This window comes from Podarcis cretensis (genome assembly GCF_951804945.1).
Source record: "Podarcis cretensis genome assembly, chromosome: 12".
In the NCBI taxonomy this organism is placed as follows: Eukaryota; Metazoa; Chordata; class Lepidosauria; order Squamata; family Lacertidae; genus Podarcis; species Podarcis cretensis.
Genome location: NC_137181.1, coordinates 22,940,539 through 22,961,371, shown reverse-complemented (window position 1 = coordinate 22,961,371; position 20,833 = coordinate 22,940,539). Strand labels below are relative to the sequence as shown.

The 20,833-nt window shown below is 44.6% G+C and overlaps 1 protein-coding gene across 1 annotated transcript in view; it reads right to left on the bottom strand.

Moving 5' to 3' along the window:
* Window positions 1-3,030: 3,030 nt before the first annotated feature.
* LOC307199786 (uncharacterized protein C10orf67 homolog, mitochondrial) overlaps window positions 3,031-20,833 on the bottom strand; it is a 50,149-nt gene continuing 32,346 nt past the window's right edge. The window contains exons 10-16 of the mRNA XM_079947850.1: window positions 20,117-20,266; window positions 19,054-19,133; window positions 18,876-18,941; window positions 17,150-17,234; window positions 16,574-16,657; window positions 13,939-14,044; window positions 3,031-3,395 (exon numbers count right to left, since the gene is read on the bottom strand). Of these exons, the coding sequence (XP_079803976.1) occupies window positions 3,331-3,395; window positions 13,939-14,044; window positions 16,574-16,657; window positions 17,150-17,234; window positions 18,876-18,941; window positions 19,054-19,133; window positions 20,117-20,266 (636 nt within the window). The 3' untranslated portion in view covers window positions 3,031-3,330. The remainder of the gene's footprint in view (window positions 3,396-13,938; window positions 14,045-16,573; window positions 16,658-17,149; window positions 17,235-18,875; window positions 18,942-19,053; window positions 19,134-20,116; window positions 20,267-20,833) is intronic.

Here is a 20,833-nt window from a genome sequence, read left to right as displayed (position 1 = left end):
TGCAGAGGCCGGCGAGAGGAAGAAGGAGAAGGTTACGCTGGAAATGAAGAAGGAGATCATCCGGAAGCATGACGGTGGAATGCGTGTGACAGACCTCGCCAGGGAGTACGGGAGGAATCCGTCGACCATCGGGACCATCCTGAAGATGAGGGAGAAGATCCTTGCGACTTATGTAGCCAAGGGAGTCACCAGGATCATGAAGAACCGCCCAGCTGTTCTGGAGGAGGTGGAGAAGTTGCTGCTCATCTGGTTGGAAGAGAAGCAGCGTGCAGGGGACACAGTGACTGAGGCCGTCATTTGTGAGAAGGCCAAGGCCTTGCACGCAGACCTCGTCCGGCAACAGCCAGGAACCTCAGGCGAGCCAGAAGTCTTCAAGGCAAGCAGAGGCTAGTTTGACTGGTTCAAGATGAGATCTGGAATCCACAGCGTGGTCAGGCATGGAGAGGCTGCCAGTTCTGATGTTCCTGCGGCTGAAGACTTTGCAGCGGAGTTCCTGGAGGTTGTGACGACGGAGGGCTATGTTCCACAGCAGGTCTTCAACTGCGACGAGACCGGGCTGTTTTGGAAGAGGATGCCCAAAAGGACTTTCATCACTCAGGAGGAGGCCAAGTTGCCTGGCCACAAGCCCATGAAGGACCGTCTGACCCTGCTCTTCTGTGCCAACGCAAGCGGCGACCTGAAGATCAAGCCCCTGCTGGTGTACCACTTGGAGAACCCACGGGCCTTCAAGAAACACAAGGTCGACAAGGAGCAGCTGAGTGTCATGTGGCAATCCAACAGTAAGGCTTGGGTCACACATGTGCTGTTTGTGGACTGGGTCAATCTTGCTTTTGGCCCTGCTGTCAAACAATACCTGCTGGACAACGACCTGCCGCTGAAGGCTTTGCTTCTGATGGACAATGCTCCTGCTCATCCTAAAGGCCTTGAGGAGGACTTGTTGGAGGAGTTCAGCTTCATCAACATCATGTTCCTGCCGCCTAACACCACGCCACTGCTCCAGCCGATGGATCAGCAGCTCATCGCCAATTTCAAAAAACTCTACACCAAGGAGCTTTTCAGGCGATGTTTCGAGGTGACTGATTGCACCAACATCACCCTGCGGGAATTCTGGAAGGACCAGTTCGACATCGTTACCTGCTTGAAGATGATCACCACGGCCTGGGACGGGATCAACCAGAGAAATTTGAATTGCGCTTGGCGCAGCCTGTGGCCGGACTGTGTGGCACCAAGTGACTCTGATGCACCAGAGTCAACAGTGGTGCAGGACATTGTTTCCTTGGGGAGGACCATGGGCCTGGAGGTCACAGAGGAGGACGTCAGCGAGCTGGTGGAGGAGCACGACCACGAGCTGACCACCCAGGAGCTGGTCGAACTGCAGGCAGAGGCTGCGCAGGAGCAGGCCTCGCTGGAAGAGGAGGAAGCAACTGAGGAACGGCTGTCCTCCAAAGAACTGAGGGACATTTGCCAGAAGTGGAAAGATGTGCAGGCTTTTGCACAGCGGCACCACCCTGACAAGGACCTGACACATGACCTTGCGAACACTTTTGATACAAGGGTCATGTCGTCTTTCAGGGAGGTGCTGAAAAGGCGGATGAAGCAGCAGACCATGGACAGGTTCTTCAGCAAGAAGCAAAGAGTGGAAGAGGAACCTTCTTCGAGTTGTTCCCCCAGAGTCTTAGAAAATGTATGTACAGTACTGTACACTTTGGTGATTTTTAAATGCTTTTCTGTCATGTTTAGAAACTTAAATTATTGTTCCTTCAATTTTTGAAATGCTCTTTACAGTATGTGTGACTTTAAAGAGCACTTAATAAACTCTTTTTGTACCAAATTTGGCTTTGTTTGGACTTTTTTTGACCATAGGAACGCATTAATTGATTTTCAATGCATTCCTATGGGAATCCGTGCTTCGCAAGACAAAAAATTCGCAAGACAAAAAAACTCGCAGAACGAATTAATTTCGTCTTGCGAGGCACCACTGTACAAGGCTAAAAACAGTAAGAGGTATTAGGAAGAAATAAGGATGGTAGCTTTCTGACTGAGCACATGGAATTCCTGGTACCTCCATGTTGAGCTGGGAAAGGCTTCTACCTAAGTCCCTGGAGAACTGCTGCCAGTCAGTGTGTGGATAATGTGATAGAAAAACTAATGGTCTGGTTCAGAGTCTATGTAAAGTAGTTTCCCATGTTTGTAATAATTAAAGAAACCTTTGATTCTGAACAGGCTGCCATTAAAAGGTGACCAACATTACCCTAAGATTTTAACTACAGTGGATGCTCGGGTTGCGAACGTGATCTGTGCGGGAGGCACGTTCGCAACCCACAGTGTTCACAACCCGCAGCGCCAAATCTGCGCACGCGCGGGTCACAATTCGGTGCTTCTGCACATGCGCAAAGTACGATTTAGAGATTCTGCACATGAGTGAGCGCCAAAACCCAGAAGTAACCCGTTCCGGTACTTCTGGGTTTGGTGTGGTGCGCAACTTGAAAAAGTGCAACTTGAAGCATCTGTAACCAAAGGTATGACTGTAATCTAATCCCAAAATACGTGATGATATGTCCACACGTGAAAGAGAATGAAGAAGAGGCCTGGTTCACGCAATCATGCCATTCATCTGGTGTGTGATGGCTCTTTAGATGTGTGAATGTGCCATCGAAGACAGTCACACCACAGAGAGAATTTTCAAGTCAATTTTCAATTGAGTTGTTTCACGTATTTGGTTGCCAGGCCTCATTGAAGGAATTTGTGTGGCAAAAAAATAATGTGAATGACCCAGCCCTGGGATTATACTTAAAACATACAATCTAGGGGAGAAAATTTATTTTATTTTCTGGGGGGAAAACCCCCACCATCCTAGTTTATTAAAGAAAACATATTCTAATATGATTGCAGAACGATTATATGGGATTTGGTTTTACTCCTTGCAAAAACTGGATTTGCAGCCTTCAAGCTGAATATAAGGACCAACTTCTAGTTACATTTTAACTGAAAGCAGTTGCAGTGTAATGTAAAGGCTCAGAAAGATGTGCCTTAAGTGAACTCTTTATTTAAGGCTGTTTGTTCTTTAAGGCAGAAAAAAGTAACCCTAAGCCAACTCTCTGGACAAACTTGCACACAAAGTATGTGCAGTAGAAACTATTCAGCTTGGCAGAACTCCATTACTCAGGAGAGATGGTTTCCTGTGCACCCCGTGGGATTGGTAGGAGAACTGAAAGCATTCACTGGACAGGGCAGCTGTGCAAGACATCCTCTGCATGTGACCAGATGTTGAGGGGGAGTCTTGCTTTCTCTCTTGCCTTTTCTTCCCACAAGTGGCTCTTACCCCAGCTATCAGCGTATAGATGAATGGGGTGAAGGCAATTGCTCAAACTCTTCCTCATCCGCGGACTCTGAAGCTGAGAAGAGGAAGAGAGAGGACACAGATAGCTTGAAACTGAACCTTGGAATTCAATGCAACGCTGTATTCCATACAGGTCAATTTGGAGAGAGTTACAAACAGCTATTTCCCACTGTTGGAAGACTACGATAAAAACAGCATTTGGCCTTCCCACAGCCTTGTTCATTGGACTGATGAGCCCTTCTAAACCAAATCAGTCTGCTGCAGAAAGGATTGCTGCACCCTGAAGGGTAAGGCTTGCAAGCCACTGCATCACCTACCTGGACGTAAGCACCACTGAGGAAAGCAGGATTTGTTTCTGAATAGACACGTGTAGGATTACACTGCATATAAGTTTTAGTGTGGACCAGAGTCTACATCAGATTCAAGGAGAGGATACTACTTCATGCATCTGTTGATGTGGGCTCTGGAGCACGTCCCACATTTGATAAAGTCTACCTGAAGAGCACGTCCCACATTTGATAAAGTCTACCTGAAGAGCACGTCCCACATTTGATAAAGTCTACACAACCTTCTGCCACCACAACAAATTGTGGGATGTAATCCACTGGGAGCAGTCAAATACAACATTCCTTGTTTTGCTAGAGTGGACATGCAAGGGAATGTTTGGTTCAGTCAGTTGAAACTTCCTGTTCCTCCTGACCTGGAGCATCCTTCCTTGCATGTGACTAGTAGGTGGGTGTGATTTTTCCAGACCTGGTACAAGGCCAAGTCACATTGCTACCTTCCTCTCTCTTTGACCTTCCTGTTCGTCCTGCCTGCTTCCTGCATCACCTGGACTGTACTGCTGGCTGCCACAGCAGTTCCCCAGGTCATCTTCCATATGGAGTAAACCTGTTTGCACATGTTTGTAACTTTAAGCCTTAAGCCTGCCTTCAGGGATCACACTGTGCCCTGCCTGATCATGAGTAAAACTCCTTTTTGTTATGAATAAGACTGTGGTGTCTTTATTCTTTTAGGAAGGATTCAAAAGGGGTCTTACCAGGAATATTAGAACATACCTCAATCTGGACAAGCCAGACTGAATTGCTTATTGTCTTAAGAAACTCACACGAGTTTCAACCAGCTTTCTTCTGCGTAAGAAAGGGAATGCACTCTGCTAAGTGAAGAAACTTGCTAGCACAAGTTAGGAAGGATATTAATAAACAATATGTCCTCTCCTGCCACCCAGAAGTGGAGCATATGCCCGCGCTGCCCAGGGTGGGCATGCTCCCAAGGGGGGCATGGCACAGAGGGTGCTCTCTCAAGTGTGGGATAGCTGCTCGGATGTCTGGAGTGGTGCATGCGCCCTGCAGCCAGGGACGGAGGAAGCCCCTCACGGGGGTGGAGCAAGCTGCCCATGGCGGACATTTGGCGCACTGCCTGCCTGCAATTCCCAAGCCTCCCCCAAGCTGTCAAAACGAAGGGGGGAGGGGGGAGGCCACCGGCAAAGTGGCGCAGCTGCCCCCTTACCCCGACAGCTCAGGGTAGGCTTGGGAGTCACGGGCGGGCAGGGGGGACGCACCAAATGTCACTCCCCTCAGTGAGGGCACCCAGGGCGACCCGCCCCCACCGCCCCCCTTCCTACGCCCCTGTTGCCACTCTCAACAATCCCACACAAATCTATTAGCTTTAAGTGTGCCACAAAACACTATTGTTTTTTTTAAAAAATAGTAGCACCTACTACATAGACCAGGGGTGCTGCGGGCAACACTGGCCTCTGTCCCTCTTTCCTTCCCTCTCTCCTCTGATGCCTTCTTGCGTCTCTGCCTCCCAAAGGCTTGCACAGCTGTTTGTTGCAGCAACACTGGCTATAAGCTCCGCAGGCAAATGGTGCCTCTCGGGCTGGTCAGGGGGTGCTGGTTGCAGCCTCAGTAAGCAAGCTAGTAAGCAAGCAAGCCCAGCCAGAAATGGACAGACAAGTCCCAGGCCCCTTTGGATCAGTGTGAGGAGGCACCTCTCTTTGGGGAGGGAGGAAGGGTAGCTCAGAGACCAGGGGCAGCAGCAGCGACTGCCCAGAGGACTCCCAAGGAGAGGGGAGAAGAGGGGAGGCTGAGGGAACACTCCACAAGGGGAAGAGGCTGCCAGCTCTGCAGGCAAGGGGTGACATAACTGGGCTCCTGAGCCCCATAGGGGTGCCGCAGAAAGAATGTAGTTGCTCAAGGGAGCCATGGACTCAAAAAGGTTGAAAACCTCTGACAATAGACCATCAAAGCAATACACGCACCACCAGATGCTCCCCCACCTGCCACCAGACAGGACATCACCTGCTCATGAGCCAAGACCAGGAAGATTTCATGAGGGGTTTAGTATACCCCAACCCCAACTCTATACTACCTGCCATGTTTAAGCCAGCGCCACAAGGAGACCTGGTAGAACATCAGAGAGATTTCAGGTCCTTCTCTTGAATATTTTGTTGGTATTTTTATCTTATCTCATTTTGATTGTGCTTCAAGTTCATTTAAAAACACACAAAACAGGCTGGAATCAATGGGCCATCAAAATGGTATAGTATTTTGATGGCGTGGAGATGCTCCATTGGCTTTTAAAGGGGCAAGACTCACTTGCATGAACGCATCCATAGGATTGGGCTGCACACCTCTAACTGCTTGCTTGTAGTTTCCAGGTGGCTAGCCACCTTAGCCTCTTGCAGCAAAAACAATAAAGGGTTGTGTTAAGTGGTAGTTGTGCACCAGTGGTAGAGCATGTGATTTTCATGCAGAAGGTCCCAGGTTCTGCAGATAGGCCTGGGAGGGAAACAAGTCTGAAATCCTAGAGAGCCCTTGCCAGCTGTGGTAGACAATACACTGAGCTAGATGGACCGATGGTCTAAAGTATAAGGCAGCTTCCAATGGAATACAGATAATCCAGTTATCTGCATTCCATTGGAAGCTGCCTTAAAGGTAAAGGTAAAGGTACCCCTGCCCGTACGGGCCAGTCTTGACAGACTCTGGGGTTGTGCGCCCATCTCACTTAAGAGGCCAGGGGCCAGCGCTGTCCGGAGACACTTCCGGGTCACGTGGCCAGCGTGACATCGCTGCTCTGGCCAGAGCCAGAGCCAGAGCCGCACACGGAAACACCGTTTACCTTCCCGCTGGTAAGCGGTCCCTATTTATCTACTTGCACCCAGAGGTGCTTTCGAACTGCTAGGTTGGCAGGCGCTGGGACCGAGCAGCGGGAGCGCACCCCGCCGCAGGGATTCAAACCGCCGACCTTTCGATCGGCAAGTCCTAGGCGCTGAGGCTTTAACCCACAGCGCCACCTGCGTCCCTTGGAAGCTGCCTTAGGCACCACATAATCAAAGGCTACTATCCTATGCAGACCTGAAGACAGACCCTGAAACACACTATCTTTAAAGCTGCAATCCTATGCACACTTACCTGGGAGTAAGTCCCAGTGAAGTCTGTGGGGCTTACTTCTGAGTAGACATGTATAGGATTGTGCCAACTGTCAACCTGAGCACTAAACACATATGGAAACACATTCTGTTTCAAGCAAGGGAGACTTACATACAAGGAATTAATTTGTGATGGGAGGGCTATTTCACCTGTTCGAACATTCACACAGGGGAGGGGATTTTGAAAAGTTGTCCTTAAAATGGAGACAGGCAGAGACGATTTTTCAAGAGGCACAGCCTGTTGTACAATGTGGTAAAATCAGGGTGGTTATATTTTCCTGGCAGAGCCTTTGCCTCGATGAGATTTGCGCAAAAGGCAGAAGTTCAATGGGTGCAGCCTTTCCCAGCATCCTGAGATAAAGTTACATTCGTTGAACTTCTGCCACGATGCAGCTGTTCAGAGTAGAGAAAAAGGAAAAAAGAAAGGTGGCAACTCTATTGTGGATCCAGCTGAAAATTCTCAGGCACAGGGGAACGCTGCTGTAGAAAAGGAGCCAATGCTGTCCTTTCACGTGCCACATTAATTTACATGTTAGTTTTTATTCCAGCTGCTGTGGAAACCTCTCATTGTTCACCCACATGTTGCTGCTTGTGTGGAAAGTGACGTCTTGAGGCTTAGCAGTTAATCAGGTGACGTCACCTATGCAGCAGTTAATGAAATACTGCTGTCCTACTTTGAACCTTCCAGAGTTTGGGAAGCAGGTGCCTATGGTGCCTCTGAGGGAATCCCTATAAATAACCAGCCTCAGTCTCTGCTGGGAGGTGAAACAAGTAAGCCTCTCATTCTAGGGCAGGGAAAGGGCAGAAGTTAGCTGTAGCCAACCCATCTGAAACTTGCCTACTTCTGGCACATCTGTAATGTGAGCTCTCCATCCTGGTTCAGGAAAATAACGCAGAATTTATAATATGTGTGTGTGTGTGTGCGCGCACACACACACAATTAAATTATGTATGTATTAAGATAACCTAGATTTTCCAAATAGGGAATAAACCACATGGATATTCCGTGTAATGTACACACACACACAAGCAGCCTAAAATGAGATTCCAAACTATTTCAACTGCTGTGCCTCCAGTTATAAATGAAACACTGGTCACAACAATTTGTTCCAGTGCAACAAATGACTTTTTACAAATTGCCTGAATATCTTGAAAAGCTTTTTACAAAAAAAGGAGGGTTGGGAAGAGTATTATTATTATTTATTAAATTTATATACCTTTCTTCATCCGTAGATCTCAGAGTATGGGGACTGAATAAAGAGAAAATACCAATCTAGATGCTGTTGTAACACACACACACACACATACACCAAATGTATTTAAACAATGATTTTGTATAAACTCTATGTAGGAAGATACGATCATCGCGTCATGCTGGAGAACTCAGCGCCACATGCTATTATAAAGAAGGCAGCAATAAAACAAGAAGTTTGCATGAAACTTTAGTTTCCAGATACTTGGATGCCAAAATTAAATACAGAATAAGAACAAGGGGAGTAAGAGTTAATACAATGGAGGGGGGAGCCTGTTTCTTCACTTCAAGCCTCTCTTGAGTTTTTCATAGTAAAAATTGGATGCAAATATCCTAAAAAAACTAATGACATTTCACAGGTAATGCAATTTAGAAAGAAACACTTCCATGTTTTCTTTTCCAACAATGTGCATTTTTGTAAACTGCTATAAATTGCAATTCAAAAGCACTGATCTCGCCATCCCCAATCATTTTTTATACTGATCAAATGAATGCAGATACTCCCCTTTGGGAGGGGCGACATGACATTTCACTTGGCAGTTCTAAACAGGTCACGGACCTTTCACAGACCCTAAGGCAGTGGGAGGGAGCGCTTTAGGAAACCGTGTAACCAAATCAAACCAATGGTTACCCCCTTTCAATACCATTGGAATGGTTTGCACAATGCTTATTCACATAGCAGCAGAGGAACTGAAAGGATGGTCATCCAATGGAAATGTCTTTTCCTTTGTTTGAACTTAACACAGCTCCAAAAAAAATACTAGAAAACAATTATATTTGGGAACAGCAAAACCCGAGGGAAACTCAGTGCATATCTGCAGAGCCAGTACATTAGAGACCGAGGTGTGCTTAGATGTTTAAAAGTAGCTATGCTGCCAATATGGAATTGTATGTGGACATTTATTGGAGATGTTGCTTTGTTTGAAGCCATAGGCACAAAGACACAACATGGCTGCCCTGGAGATGACCTATTGCTTTCAAGTTGCTTGAACACATCAGAATTTCCATTGTTAAGGTTGATTAATTGAAACTGATAAGTTACCATGAATAAAGATTGTTTTTCTGTTTAATGTGGTGGGCCTGATTTGGTAAATGCTTCATTCATGTAGCCTTGCAGCGCAGCATATGGGCAAGATTCATTCAGTATCGCAAACATACACAATTTATTATGCTTGTATGGTCACAGCCAAAAGGCTTTTCTAGTTTAATGTCAAAGTCTGAATGAAAAATTCCATTTAAAGAGTCACTAGCAATGTTACGTGTGAGGGTTTTTGGGGGTTGGGTTTTTTTTTGGTCATTCAGCCTGGCTTTTATCTCTCAGCAAATTCAAATCGCTGTAAATATATATAGATAGATAGAAAAAAAGTTAAAGAGATATGCAGAGGAGAGAGCCAAAGGGACATTGGATGTTTTTTTTCCAGACCAAAGAAACAATTTATCTGAAATGTTTGTAGACACCTATGACAAAGGCAAATGTTGTGGGCTGGAGTCACCCTGTGTCACACACTGCTGATAAAGTTATCACTATAATGTTTCAATAAGATACTGTCACTGCAGCTCCAGGATCTGACATTCCTGTGCTGGGATAAAGAGATCAGTTTATGTAATAAATAAGCTCTTTTCAGAAAGAAAAAGCAGAAGCCAAAGCTTTATCAGTCTTTCAGTCTTGATGGTACTGGCATGTCCAGAGTGACATGTGCCCTTCTCCAAGTTCCACTACTTTCATTAGAGCCTTTAGCAAGTAAATGATGTTTGATTTTGATTTCATTTTTACTAGGCAATTGGTTACAGTATTGAATGAAAAAATGTTTTTTTTTTAAGCAGCCTTATTAGTAATTACTGTTCTTAGGTGTTCAGAAAACTTTGACAAATATTTAAGGATTTATTTTGACACAGATTAAATAGAGAAAATTGTTCTCTCCATTTCCTGTTTTTAAAGCATATGTGGAGCTGATAATGTTGGTGAACGGAAACCACGGACAAATGGATTAGGAGGTAGGAGCTGCTGGGGAAAGGAGGAATTTTCGCCAAGTCTTTTAAGAGTACACATCCACTGCTCAGATTCTATCCCTGCTAGAATCACTCCACAATCAGAGTTGTTAGGGTGGCTGTGCAACTTTGATACATGCCCCCCCCAAATACAGAGGTGGCTGCTGTCTATTGGGACTGCGAGGGGGGGGGGAGAAGATAAGGAGGCCAAAGGTAGGTGGAGCAAGCGCCAATCACAGGTGGAGCCAACTAATTTTAGGTTTGTTCCCATCCTCCTCTCTGCTGAGTTCCCCAAGGACAATACTGAGACTAAAGAAGAGGAAGCTGGCAGCCAGGGGTGCCTCCTGGACTGGATGCTAGTAAGAAGACAGACAGGTGGGGGCTGGCAGACTGACCAGTCTCTGCTGCCTACATATCCGGTCCATTTATATCAATGAGCTTAACACAAACTAATGACTGAAAATTCAGACAGAAAGGATGTAGATAGATATGATATGTCATCATGCAGAACGAGTCGGATCATTCTGACTCACTCCAACCTTCCGCCACACTCCAGTGTGATCAAGAAACAGAGCACAGAGTTGGAACTATTCAGATAGGAGTTGGCTTGAATTTTTTTTGGGGGGTTACATGCAATTCTATGGAACACAAACACTGCTAATCAACTTCTGTTTGGTGCAGTGTTGGCCTAACAGCTTACAGCTTACAGATTTCTTTCTGGCCAAATACTATTTTTGGTGTCCCATATAATAAGTATACCTTGTACTTCCACAAATCGAACTGGTTGAGTAGGCAGCTAAGCTAAGTTCAGCTTTACAAGTGCCATTTAATACCTGTTCCACATTTGCTAGGAGTCAACTTTTCAGTGTGGCAGCAGCTATGCTTTGGAATGCCTTGTCTATTATGATTAGGCTGCCACCCTGGCTTTTTTTCAAGATGCCTGCTAAATACTCATTTACCTCAGACAGGCTATATGGACATATACTTCAGTTATGCACACTTGTTTCTAACATTTTCTAACTTTAACTTCGTTTTATTGATTATTGTTTCATATTGTTTTATGTATACCTCTTAGGTGTTTTTTAATTAAGCAGTTTATACATCTTTCTAAATAGATAAAAATAATTGTTCTTATGGATATCACCAGAACTTTAAGTGATAGCCTAATTTTGGTTAAATCATATATTTCGCCCCCCTCAAGCTAGCAGCGTTGCATTTCTCCCCTTACTGACACCTGCTGAAAACATTCCTTTGAGAAGATCAGTTGGGAATGATTTAATACTTTTAAGTTTTATACTTCAAAGGGGTTACAAGAATGACTGAGATATGGATTTCAAATTTATTAGAAACTCCTTGTCATTCCCTTCACTGTGACTGTCTGTTAAGAATGACCTTCCTCTTAACCCCTTCTTCTTGCGCTGACAAAGCAATTTGAAATAGAAACAAACAGTGTAATCTATCAGGAAAAAAACTGGAGTTGCTTCTGTGCATCAGATATTTCTGTTTGAGCTCTCCCCTACTGACAAGCCACGGAAAGAGTCACTGTTCCTCAGTGGTTTTATCTTAGGGGTTCGTGTCTTTCTTGCTCATTAAGACTGTCTCTAAAGATTACTGTGCAAATAGTGCCTCTCTACCAGACTGTGAGAAAAGTCTCCTTGAGTACATAAAACAAAACTGAGGTTTCTATCACACAATGAAGAGCTTAGATGCTATCCCATTTTTAACACTGCTCAATTGCATAGAGCAAAGGCCTAGGAAGGAAGAAAAGGAGCAAAGTCTGCAATCCTGTGTACACATTTATTTGGGAGTGAGCACACTGAACACAGAAGCTTACTCCCAGGTAAGTGTGTATTGGTCAGGGATAGATAATGCGGCATCCTTCAGATGGTGTTGGACTATAAATCCCGTCTTCCCTGACAACTGGCCATGCTGGCTGGGGCTGATGAGAATGGCAGCCCCGTAACATCTGGAAGGCACTACAATGGCTACCCTGACACAGTTAAGGGGTAGAGCACAAGCAGGAGGTCTTAGGTTCAATTCCAGCAGCTTGTGATATGAAATGCCTTCAGCCTGAGGACACCAGAGAGCCATTGCCAGTATGTAGACAACACTTGGGCAGATGGACAAATAATATGGCCTGATGTAAGATACTTTCCTATATTCCTAATGAGATGGGTGAGCTCCCATTGCTCTGTCCCAGCTCCTGTCCACCTAGCAGTTCGAAAGCACATCAAAATGCAAGTAGATAAATAGGTACCGCTCCAACGGGAAGGTAAACAGCGTTTCCGTGCATTGCTCTGGTTTGCCAGAAGCAGCTTAGTCATGTTGGCCACATGACCCGGAAGCTGTACACCGGCTCCTTCGGCCAATAAAGCGAGATGAGCGCCGCAACCCCAGATTCAGCCACGACTGGACCTAATGGTCAGGGGTCCCTTTACCTTTAAAGGCAGTTGTTTACATCCACCTGTCTCAAGATACAATGGAGTGTGCCTAGAGGGGGAGAACTCAAACTGCTGTGTTAGCAGACCAAAGTGACCTCCCCTGGGTGCAAGCCTGGGCAGTGTGTATGGAGGTCCTGGCCTGTCCAGATGACAAGACCCCTCTCTTAGCCCTGTTGATGTGGTCCAAGGGAAAGGAGAGCAATACATTTGGCACCAGCTTGGCTGCAGGAGCTGCTGAAAGGAGACATTCAAGGCGCTGCCTAAGCATCTTAGGGACTCCACTCTAGATTTCTATAGGGTTTACTCCTTGGCCTTTTCTTCTTCTGAAGAAATCCTGCAAGCCAGGAAGTTTCCTTTTTCTAGATGCGTTACCTTCCCAGGTTGATGAGCCCCAAATGTCCCTCACTTCCCTTGACAGCACATGCAGAAACCGCCTGGACGGTTGGACCCACTATTAGTCTCATCTGCTCAATGTGCCGAAGCCTGTCTTTACATGCAGGGGAAGTCCCTAACTCACTGAGGGTTTGAGATCCACTGGCTGCCCTCGCCTGGTTTAGCAGGCCAGTCCAAGTCATTCCCAGGGTGTGGCTGCTGTTGGATGCTGACAGCTCCTAGGAGCCACAGGTTAGAGCTGAGTTCAGGGTGGGGACCAAAGGTGGGCAAAGTACCCCAGAAGGAGCACAAACGTCCCTCACCAGAGCTATTACCCCACCCGTAACACCCCAGTAAAGGAAATGTGCTTCTTAACGCCAGTTGCTGGAAGCAGCAAGAGAGGAAGAGTGCTATTGTGCTCAGTTCCGGCTTGAAACTTCCTGTAGGCATCTGGTTAGCCACTGTAAGACCAGGATGCTGGACGAAATGGGCCACAGGCTCTTCTTATGTTTATAGAATCTGGCTTTGAGCTTGTCATCTGCCAATGGGAACACAACCTGTGTGATGTGACCTGCCAGCTGTTAGCTCAGCGGTTGGGAACCTTTGGTCCTCTACTTTGGTCCTCTACGGTTGCTGAACTACTTCTGAAATAAAATTAAACTGAACTCTTCTGACTCAGTCTCTGGTGCCTACTTATTGTCTGAATCTTATCTTCTGACTTTGTTAGCATATCTTTTCCAACACTTTCTTTTAGTCTTATGCAGGTCTATCATATGCAGGTCTACCCAGAAGCAAGCTGCACAGATCTCAGTGGTGCTTACTCCCACATAGATGTGGATGGTAGCTTTGTTATATATATTTTAACATGTTCTGGCATGGTTATGATACTAGCTTTCGCACACAGCCTTCTGTACTATTTTGAAAGGGCAGGATAAAAGTTTTAAATGAATAAAGCTTATTGGTTCCATTGTTTATATAATTTTGGACACATTCTTCCCCCTCAGATGAAGCAACTATAATCCAGTTTTTATAGCAAGAGAAAAGACAGAAAAAATGTAATGTTTAACTGAAGATAAAAGTTTCGGCAACATATAATTATGTCATTACTTACCAGCTTCAAAAGCGCTGGGAATTTTAATCAGAACTGGGATTTTCTCAATATCCATGCCTTCTTCATCTTCATTTGAACCTGAATCTGCCTGAGAACCTATCTTGGGCTGAACATGGAATATTTATTTTTAAAGTCACTCAAAAGCCATTGCACAGTTAAATTAAAGGAACCTTTTAATTAAACTGCATCTTTTGGTTGACCAGGATGGTAACTAACATAAATCTAGACATCTTAAGCATCATGAAGTATGGCAGTTATGAATAATATGAATTGTGATACCATTCTTTACACAAAAATACCTTTCTCGCACACAGGAACATTCTGAGAAATCTCACTCTAGAAAGACCCAGACTTAGCTTACACTATAAATGCAGTGACTCCTCCTAAATGGCAGAAATTTGTATTAAAATAATGAGTTTGGTATCAGCAATTTTATAAACACAACCTGATTATGGGAAGGGACTTGGCTCAGTGGTAGAAGAAATGCTTCAGAGGCACAAGGCTCTGGGTAAAGTCCTTGGCATCTCCAGGAATAAGGAGATGGGAAAGACCTCCTCTGCCTGAGAGCCTGGATAGCTGCTGCCAGTCAGAGTAGACAATGCTGGACTGACCTAGAATAAGGCAGTTTCCTATAAGTGCATAGCTTGGGGGGCAGCACACACATTTTACAAGTGGAAGGTCCCTGGTTCACACCTGGGCATCTCTACTTAAAAGGAGCTTAGTGGGTGCTTGAATGATGGAACGGAAAATGCTTCTGTTCGAAACCTGACAGTGCTGTGATACTAAGCTAGGCTATGTACATTATTGCAGATATTAATACTGCGCAGCATGAAACAACTGGATGCATAAAAGCTGACCCCTTTTGGAAGGCAAATGATTCAAAGCTTTACTAACCAGAACTTCCACAAAACACGTACAAAAACGATCAATGATACACCCAGATAATTCCATAGAACATATGCTTATCTAAGTATAGGTTCTTCTTCTAAAGTATATAACATAATTACGACCGGAGCAAAAATCAAAGCTCTCTCTCCCATAGCTTGCATTAGCCTGCATCCAGCCTAAGGCTATGCAGCTCCTGGAGAGGCTTCATTATCACAAGATTTCTCTGACTGTGAACAAAAGGCAAAGGCAACTCCCTTTCAAAATGGAGATTTGCAATTGAATGTCTTAATCACATGATCTAAGGTTAAACACTCACGTATAAGCTAGCAGAGAACATCAATAGTTAATTATCAACCTGTTGCATCTCAGAGAGCTTCAGTACGCTTCAATTAGGGTTGCTATATGTCCGGATTTTCCTGGAGATGTCTTCTTTTTCAGGCTTAACAATTCTGTCCGGGTGGATTTTTAGAATTTGACAAAATTTTGTGGGGGTTTTTGTTTGTTCAGTTGCCCCCCCCCCCCCCCGCTTCCTTGTGCTCTGGTTGCAGAGTGATGTGAGGCAAGGAGGCTCTCGCTTTGCCTGGATTGCCTGCCTTGCCCTCTCTCTCTCTGTCTCTCTTCCTTCCCAGCACTTCCCCCACCCTGTCCCCTCCTTTGCTGGAGCATCTGCTGGGCAATGAGGGTCTGCTGGTGAGATGGTGGTGGTGGCAAGTCTGTGGTGGCTGTGACACAGACCTGGCAGAGGGGAGGGGAGGGGAGGGGAAGGAAGCAAGGTGAATCAAGGCCCGGGACTGAAGCAATGGCTCCCCCCAGATTGCACTCCCGATTTCCTCCTTCCTGCTCCCCCCTCCTTTTCCTCCCTCCCTTCTTTTTTAATATGATACCTCCCCTCTGCATCCAAACCCTGCCCCCTGGCACTTTTAATTTTCATGGAGTCATTATCTCTTGAGTGTCCTCTTTTTTGCACTTCAAAATATGGCAACCCTAGCTTCAATGGAACTTTCATACATACAGGCATTCTCCATTTCAGTGTGAACTAAACAACGATATTTAACACACCACCCCATACATTTAAAGCACCCTGTCACCTCGATAATCCTAGGAACTATCATTTACCCTTTAGTTCCCAGCACCTTTAAGAAACTAGTTTCCAGGATTCTTGTGTGTGTGTGTGCTTTAAATGCACTTTAAATATATGGTGTGTATGAGGCTTCCTCAACCTCGGCCCTCCAGATGTTTTGAGACTACAATTCCCATCACCCCGACCACTGGTCCTGCTAGCTAGGGATCATGGGAGTTGTAGGCCCTAAACATCTGGAGGGCAGAGGTTGAGGAAGCCTGGTGTATATGCAGCCCTAGTTGGACTAATGATGTGATTCAGCAACAACATATTTTGTTCAATAAAAAAGGACAGTGTGTGTTCATTTGTGTGTGCCTGCAGGCATCTATCAATGCTTATGATGCACACAAACTGTCCAAAGGAACCAGCAGTTTTGTTCACCATCTTATATATACACAACTAATAAAATTATAAATATAAATTATCTTTCAAGTTATGTGCCCAAGTTCAGAATCCCTTCCTGGAGCAGGAGCTCTGTGGGCAAAAGGGGGTTGTGTACAGGCTGCTGCAAAAGCCGTATCACCTTTGAGAGGGCCAGTTTACCTGTCTGGAATGTGTGGGCAGGTATGAGGAGAAGGACACTGAAGCGAAGCAACATATATTATAGACACACAGCAAACTACATACCAGAGGAGCATACTGCATATACAAGCTGCTCGTAAATGAAGCCAATTTGCCTGTAGGGTGCTGGATGTGCAGAGGAGGAGCTGTCTGGAAGGAGCATAGGAGACATTTCTGTTATTTATAAATCATGGTCAGTGCTGTTCACAGTACTTTCAAGTTATGGTTTGCCAACCCAGTTCAGAAATCATGGTTTCATGAGCACTTATGGTTCTGGCCCTACCCACGACTGGCATCTGATTCCCCACCCTGCCCAGATCACCCCCATCTGTTAATGCAATCCTTAACAGAAATATATATATATATATATATATATATATATATATATATATATATATTCCTCACCCCTGCCAACACCAGAGGTTTGAAAGAGGGGATTCCCTCCATTAACTGTTTTTTTAAAAAACAAGTTCCTTACGGGGCAGCAGGAGAGGCCTCAGCCAACCATCAACTTAATTTTCCAGAGGCATCTAAATACGTGAATTAGCATATGTAAATTTTATGCAAAATTTCTGCCCATGCCCCAAGTTTTTAAGTGACTATCAATGTGCCTGCCCTTAGTGGCTGCTTATCTGAACGTACCTTATCAGCCAGCGAAGGGCGTCTAAATTTTGCTGATTGACGCAATGATTGTCTAAGAAACATCTCATCCTTAATGGCATGTAGGCTAGAAGATAAATGGGAATTTTAAAATTGTATTTCTTAAATTAAAGGCAGTTAAAAAAAATCAAACAAAAAACAAAACCCCAAACATTTATTTTCAAACAAGGATAAAGTTGGGACCCAAAGAGCTACAGAAGCCTCTATGTACCCAATGGGAGTTTTGATTCCCTTTAACCAGCAGATGCTTTCTAGTGCCAGTTATGCTATATGGATGATGTACAACAGCTGTTTTCATTATCTTCTTGTGGAAGCTTCATTTACATGAATTAAGGTTATACAGTGGTAACTTGGTTTAAGAAAAGTCCTGTTTACAAACAATTTGGTTTATGAACTCCACAAAACCGGAAGTAGTGTCCCAGTTTGCAAACTTTACCTCGGCCTAAGAATGGAATCCGAATGGTGGAAGGGCACCGATGGCAGGAGGCCTCATTAGGGAAAGCGCGCCTTGGTTTAAGAACAGTTTCGGTTTAAGAACGGACTTCTGGAATGGATTAAGTTCGTAAACCGAGGTACCACTGAATATGGCTAGTTGCACCAATATGCACTTAATGGGTTCTCTCTAGCACCTATAAGTATTAGCAGCAGAAGCTCAGATCCAGACCGAGTTGCTCCTACTTCCTATTGAAACCAATGGGATTTAGATTAAATCATAACTAATTTCCCATCAATTTCAGTGGGACTAAATTCAATTAACATAGTTCTGGATCCAATCCAAAATATATATTTGTATAATGTATTTTTAATCTTTGCTGGAAGCCGCACAGAGTGGCTGGGGAAACCCAGCCAGATGGGCAGGTTACAAATAATAAATTGTTGTTGTTGTTGTTATTGTTATTATTAATTTATGTTAACCATATGATCCAGACATATGCAAAAGTATGTTTCCACTGAAATCAATGGATCTGGGAAATGTTTAACTGCGGGTAGAGAGTGCCCACAGTTGTTTGTAGAGGACATGGGTAGGCAAACTAAGGCCCGGGGGCCGGATCCGGCCCAATCGCCTTCTAAATCTGGCCTGCGGACGGTCCAGGAATCAGTGTGTTTTACATGAGTAGAATGTGTCCTTTTATTTAAAATGCATCTCTGTGTTATTTGTAGGGCATAGGAATTCATTCATTTTTTCCCTTCAAAATATAGTCCAACCACCCACAAGGTCTGAGAGACAGTGGATCGGCCCCCTGTTGAAAAAGTTTGCTGACCCCTGGTATAGGATCAAAGTATTGTAGTTAGAAGGGAGCTGAAGGCTCACCTAGATCAACCCCCTACAATGTGGGAATGAGGGCTAAAGAATCCTTGACAGATGGCCATCCAATCTCTCTTTAAGGAACTTCAATGAAGGAGAGTCAACCACCTTCCAAGGGGATCTGTTCCACTGTCAAACAGCTCTTCCTGTCAGAAAGCTCTTTCTAACCTTCACTCGGAATCTCCTTTCTTGTAATTTGAAACCACTGGTTCAGGTCCTTCCCTTTGGAGCAGCAGAAAACAAGCTTGCTCCATCTTCCATGTGGCAGCCCTTCAATTTTGAAGATGGCTGTCCTATCACCTCTCAGTCTTCTCTTCTCCAGGCTTAACGTGCCCAGCTCCCTCAACTGTTCCTCATAAGGCTTGGTTTCCAGACCTTTAATCATCTTGGATGTAATAATACCTTTTCTTTAGAATTTCGAACTTCATTTCCCAAGATCGACTCGATTTACTGAACTCCTGTTCAAGTCTAAACAGAGAGGCGAAAATAGCATTGGTATGTTTTGTGAGTGTGGAAGTTAACAAATCTTATAATATACGTGACAAATCTTTGTGTACACAGCAAATTCTTGTGCATATACCTCTTTACGCGCAGCTTGGCATCTCGTTCAGATTTTCTAAGCCTCTTTATCTCTTCTTGTAAGGCTTTTTTCTCATCTCCCTGTACAAGTTTATTACAAAAGAGAGCCATGCATTGATTGCCACTGTATACTAAACACACATACACAACAATAATAGTTGGCCACTATTAATTTTCAATCCATCAATCAATGACTTAAATCTCAATTTTTCTATAGCGATATATTCTAAAATATCTTGCAATGACAAATATACTATAAATTTTGGAAAGTGGTTTGTCTGCCTGTCAGTCCATCTCTTCTCTATAGGGTCAGTCACCTCTCAAGATATCATTGCCAAACTTAGCATGAGGGTTCCTCTGCAGAGGGAGAAAAACGCTCTGTCTAGAGGAAGCACTTAGAATCTATACTGCTTTATCCGGCCAACTTGGGAGAGCCCTACTTGCAAAGGATCAGTGGTTGCAGGGAGCCCGCTTGCAAAGGAACAATCGGAAACTCACTTTAAGTTCTTGGTTGTTCCTGTGGGATGGGTGGGCATGGCTTGTGGGGAAGGGCATCACATGTCAAATTGGGACTTGGGCCAGACCAAATTAGGCCTGCAGGCCAAAGTTTTCCAAGTAGCAAAATAACAGGGAATCTTTTGTAAAGATTTGACATCATCATCTGGATTCTCCATAAAAACTGACTGGACCTAGGATTGCAACCCCTGAGCAAAAGGCTAGAATGGGCACAACCAATATGTCTTGGTCTATCTGTCCTGAAAGTCGAAGAAGGAAAGCACAGGCAGTGAAAATCTCAGCAAAGGCATGCTTGTCTTCTTGAGGAAGCACCCAGATGCGGTGCTCTTCTTAAGGATGGTAGTGAGATGAGGTGTGTGAGTTACCCCAGCTGTTTTGGACACACGGCAGATGAAAAATATCAGGTGAGGATGCAGGTGTCCTTCTGTTGGAAGTGTCATTAAAAAAACAAACAAACCACGACTCTCACCTTTATATGGCCTGGTGTCTATTCCCCCAAGTTACGTTAGATCAGAGTAATAAAGCAATACCTTATCACCAAGACCTACCAACAATTCTGCTTCTTTTGCGGCAGCTTGTCTGGCCTCTTTGGTGGCGGCGGCAGTGGCAATGGCAGCAAAGACAGCAGCAGCTTTTACTTTCCCTTTCAGTCCTTTCCTTCCCTTCTTTGCTAGCTTTCCTTCTTGCACTGAGGGCACCTGTGAAAAAACAACAACAGCGATAAACGAACCTGAGTTACTGTTGCGCACTTTGGATACCACACTTCAAGATTTTCAAGGAACACTTTGTCTCAGAGGGATCCCCCTCACCACTGAGATCCATTGTCTTCCTGTTCTGCAAACAGGGAGTATGGCAGGTAGACATGAGCAGCAGGGCCTTTTCTATGGCGTTGTTCAGAATCAGGAATGCCCTCCCAATGGAAGCCCAGCTGGCCTTCTCTGAATTGACATGTATAGGGTTGTGCTGAAAGCTACTGGAGAATACAGAACACATCTATTTGTATTTTGTTTTGGTATTGCATTATATTTTACACCACTTAATATACAGAATCTCTAAGTAGTTTACATAAAAAAAATTCTAATGTATGCAAGCACACAAAGACAAATACAGAAATTTATCAATAAAGCAACAAATAGCATTTATATGGCCACTGCCTTAAAGTTTTAACAACATGCATCAAACATGCAACTTGAAATTGTCAAGGAAATATGGACTTGAACTGCATAAGGTATATGAGCTATTTATTTGCACATAGCAGTCCATTT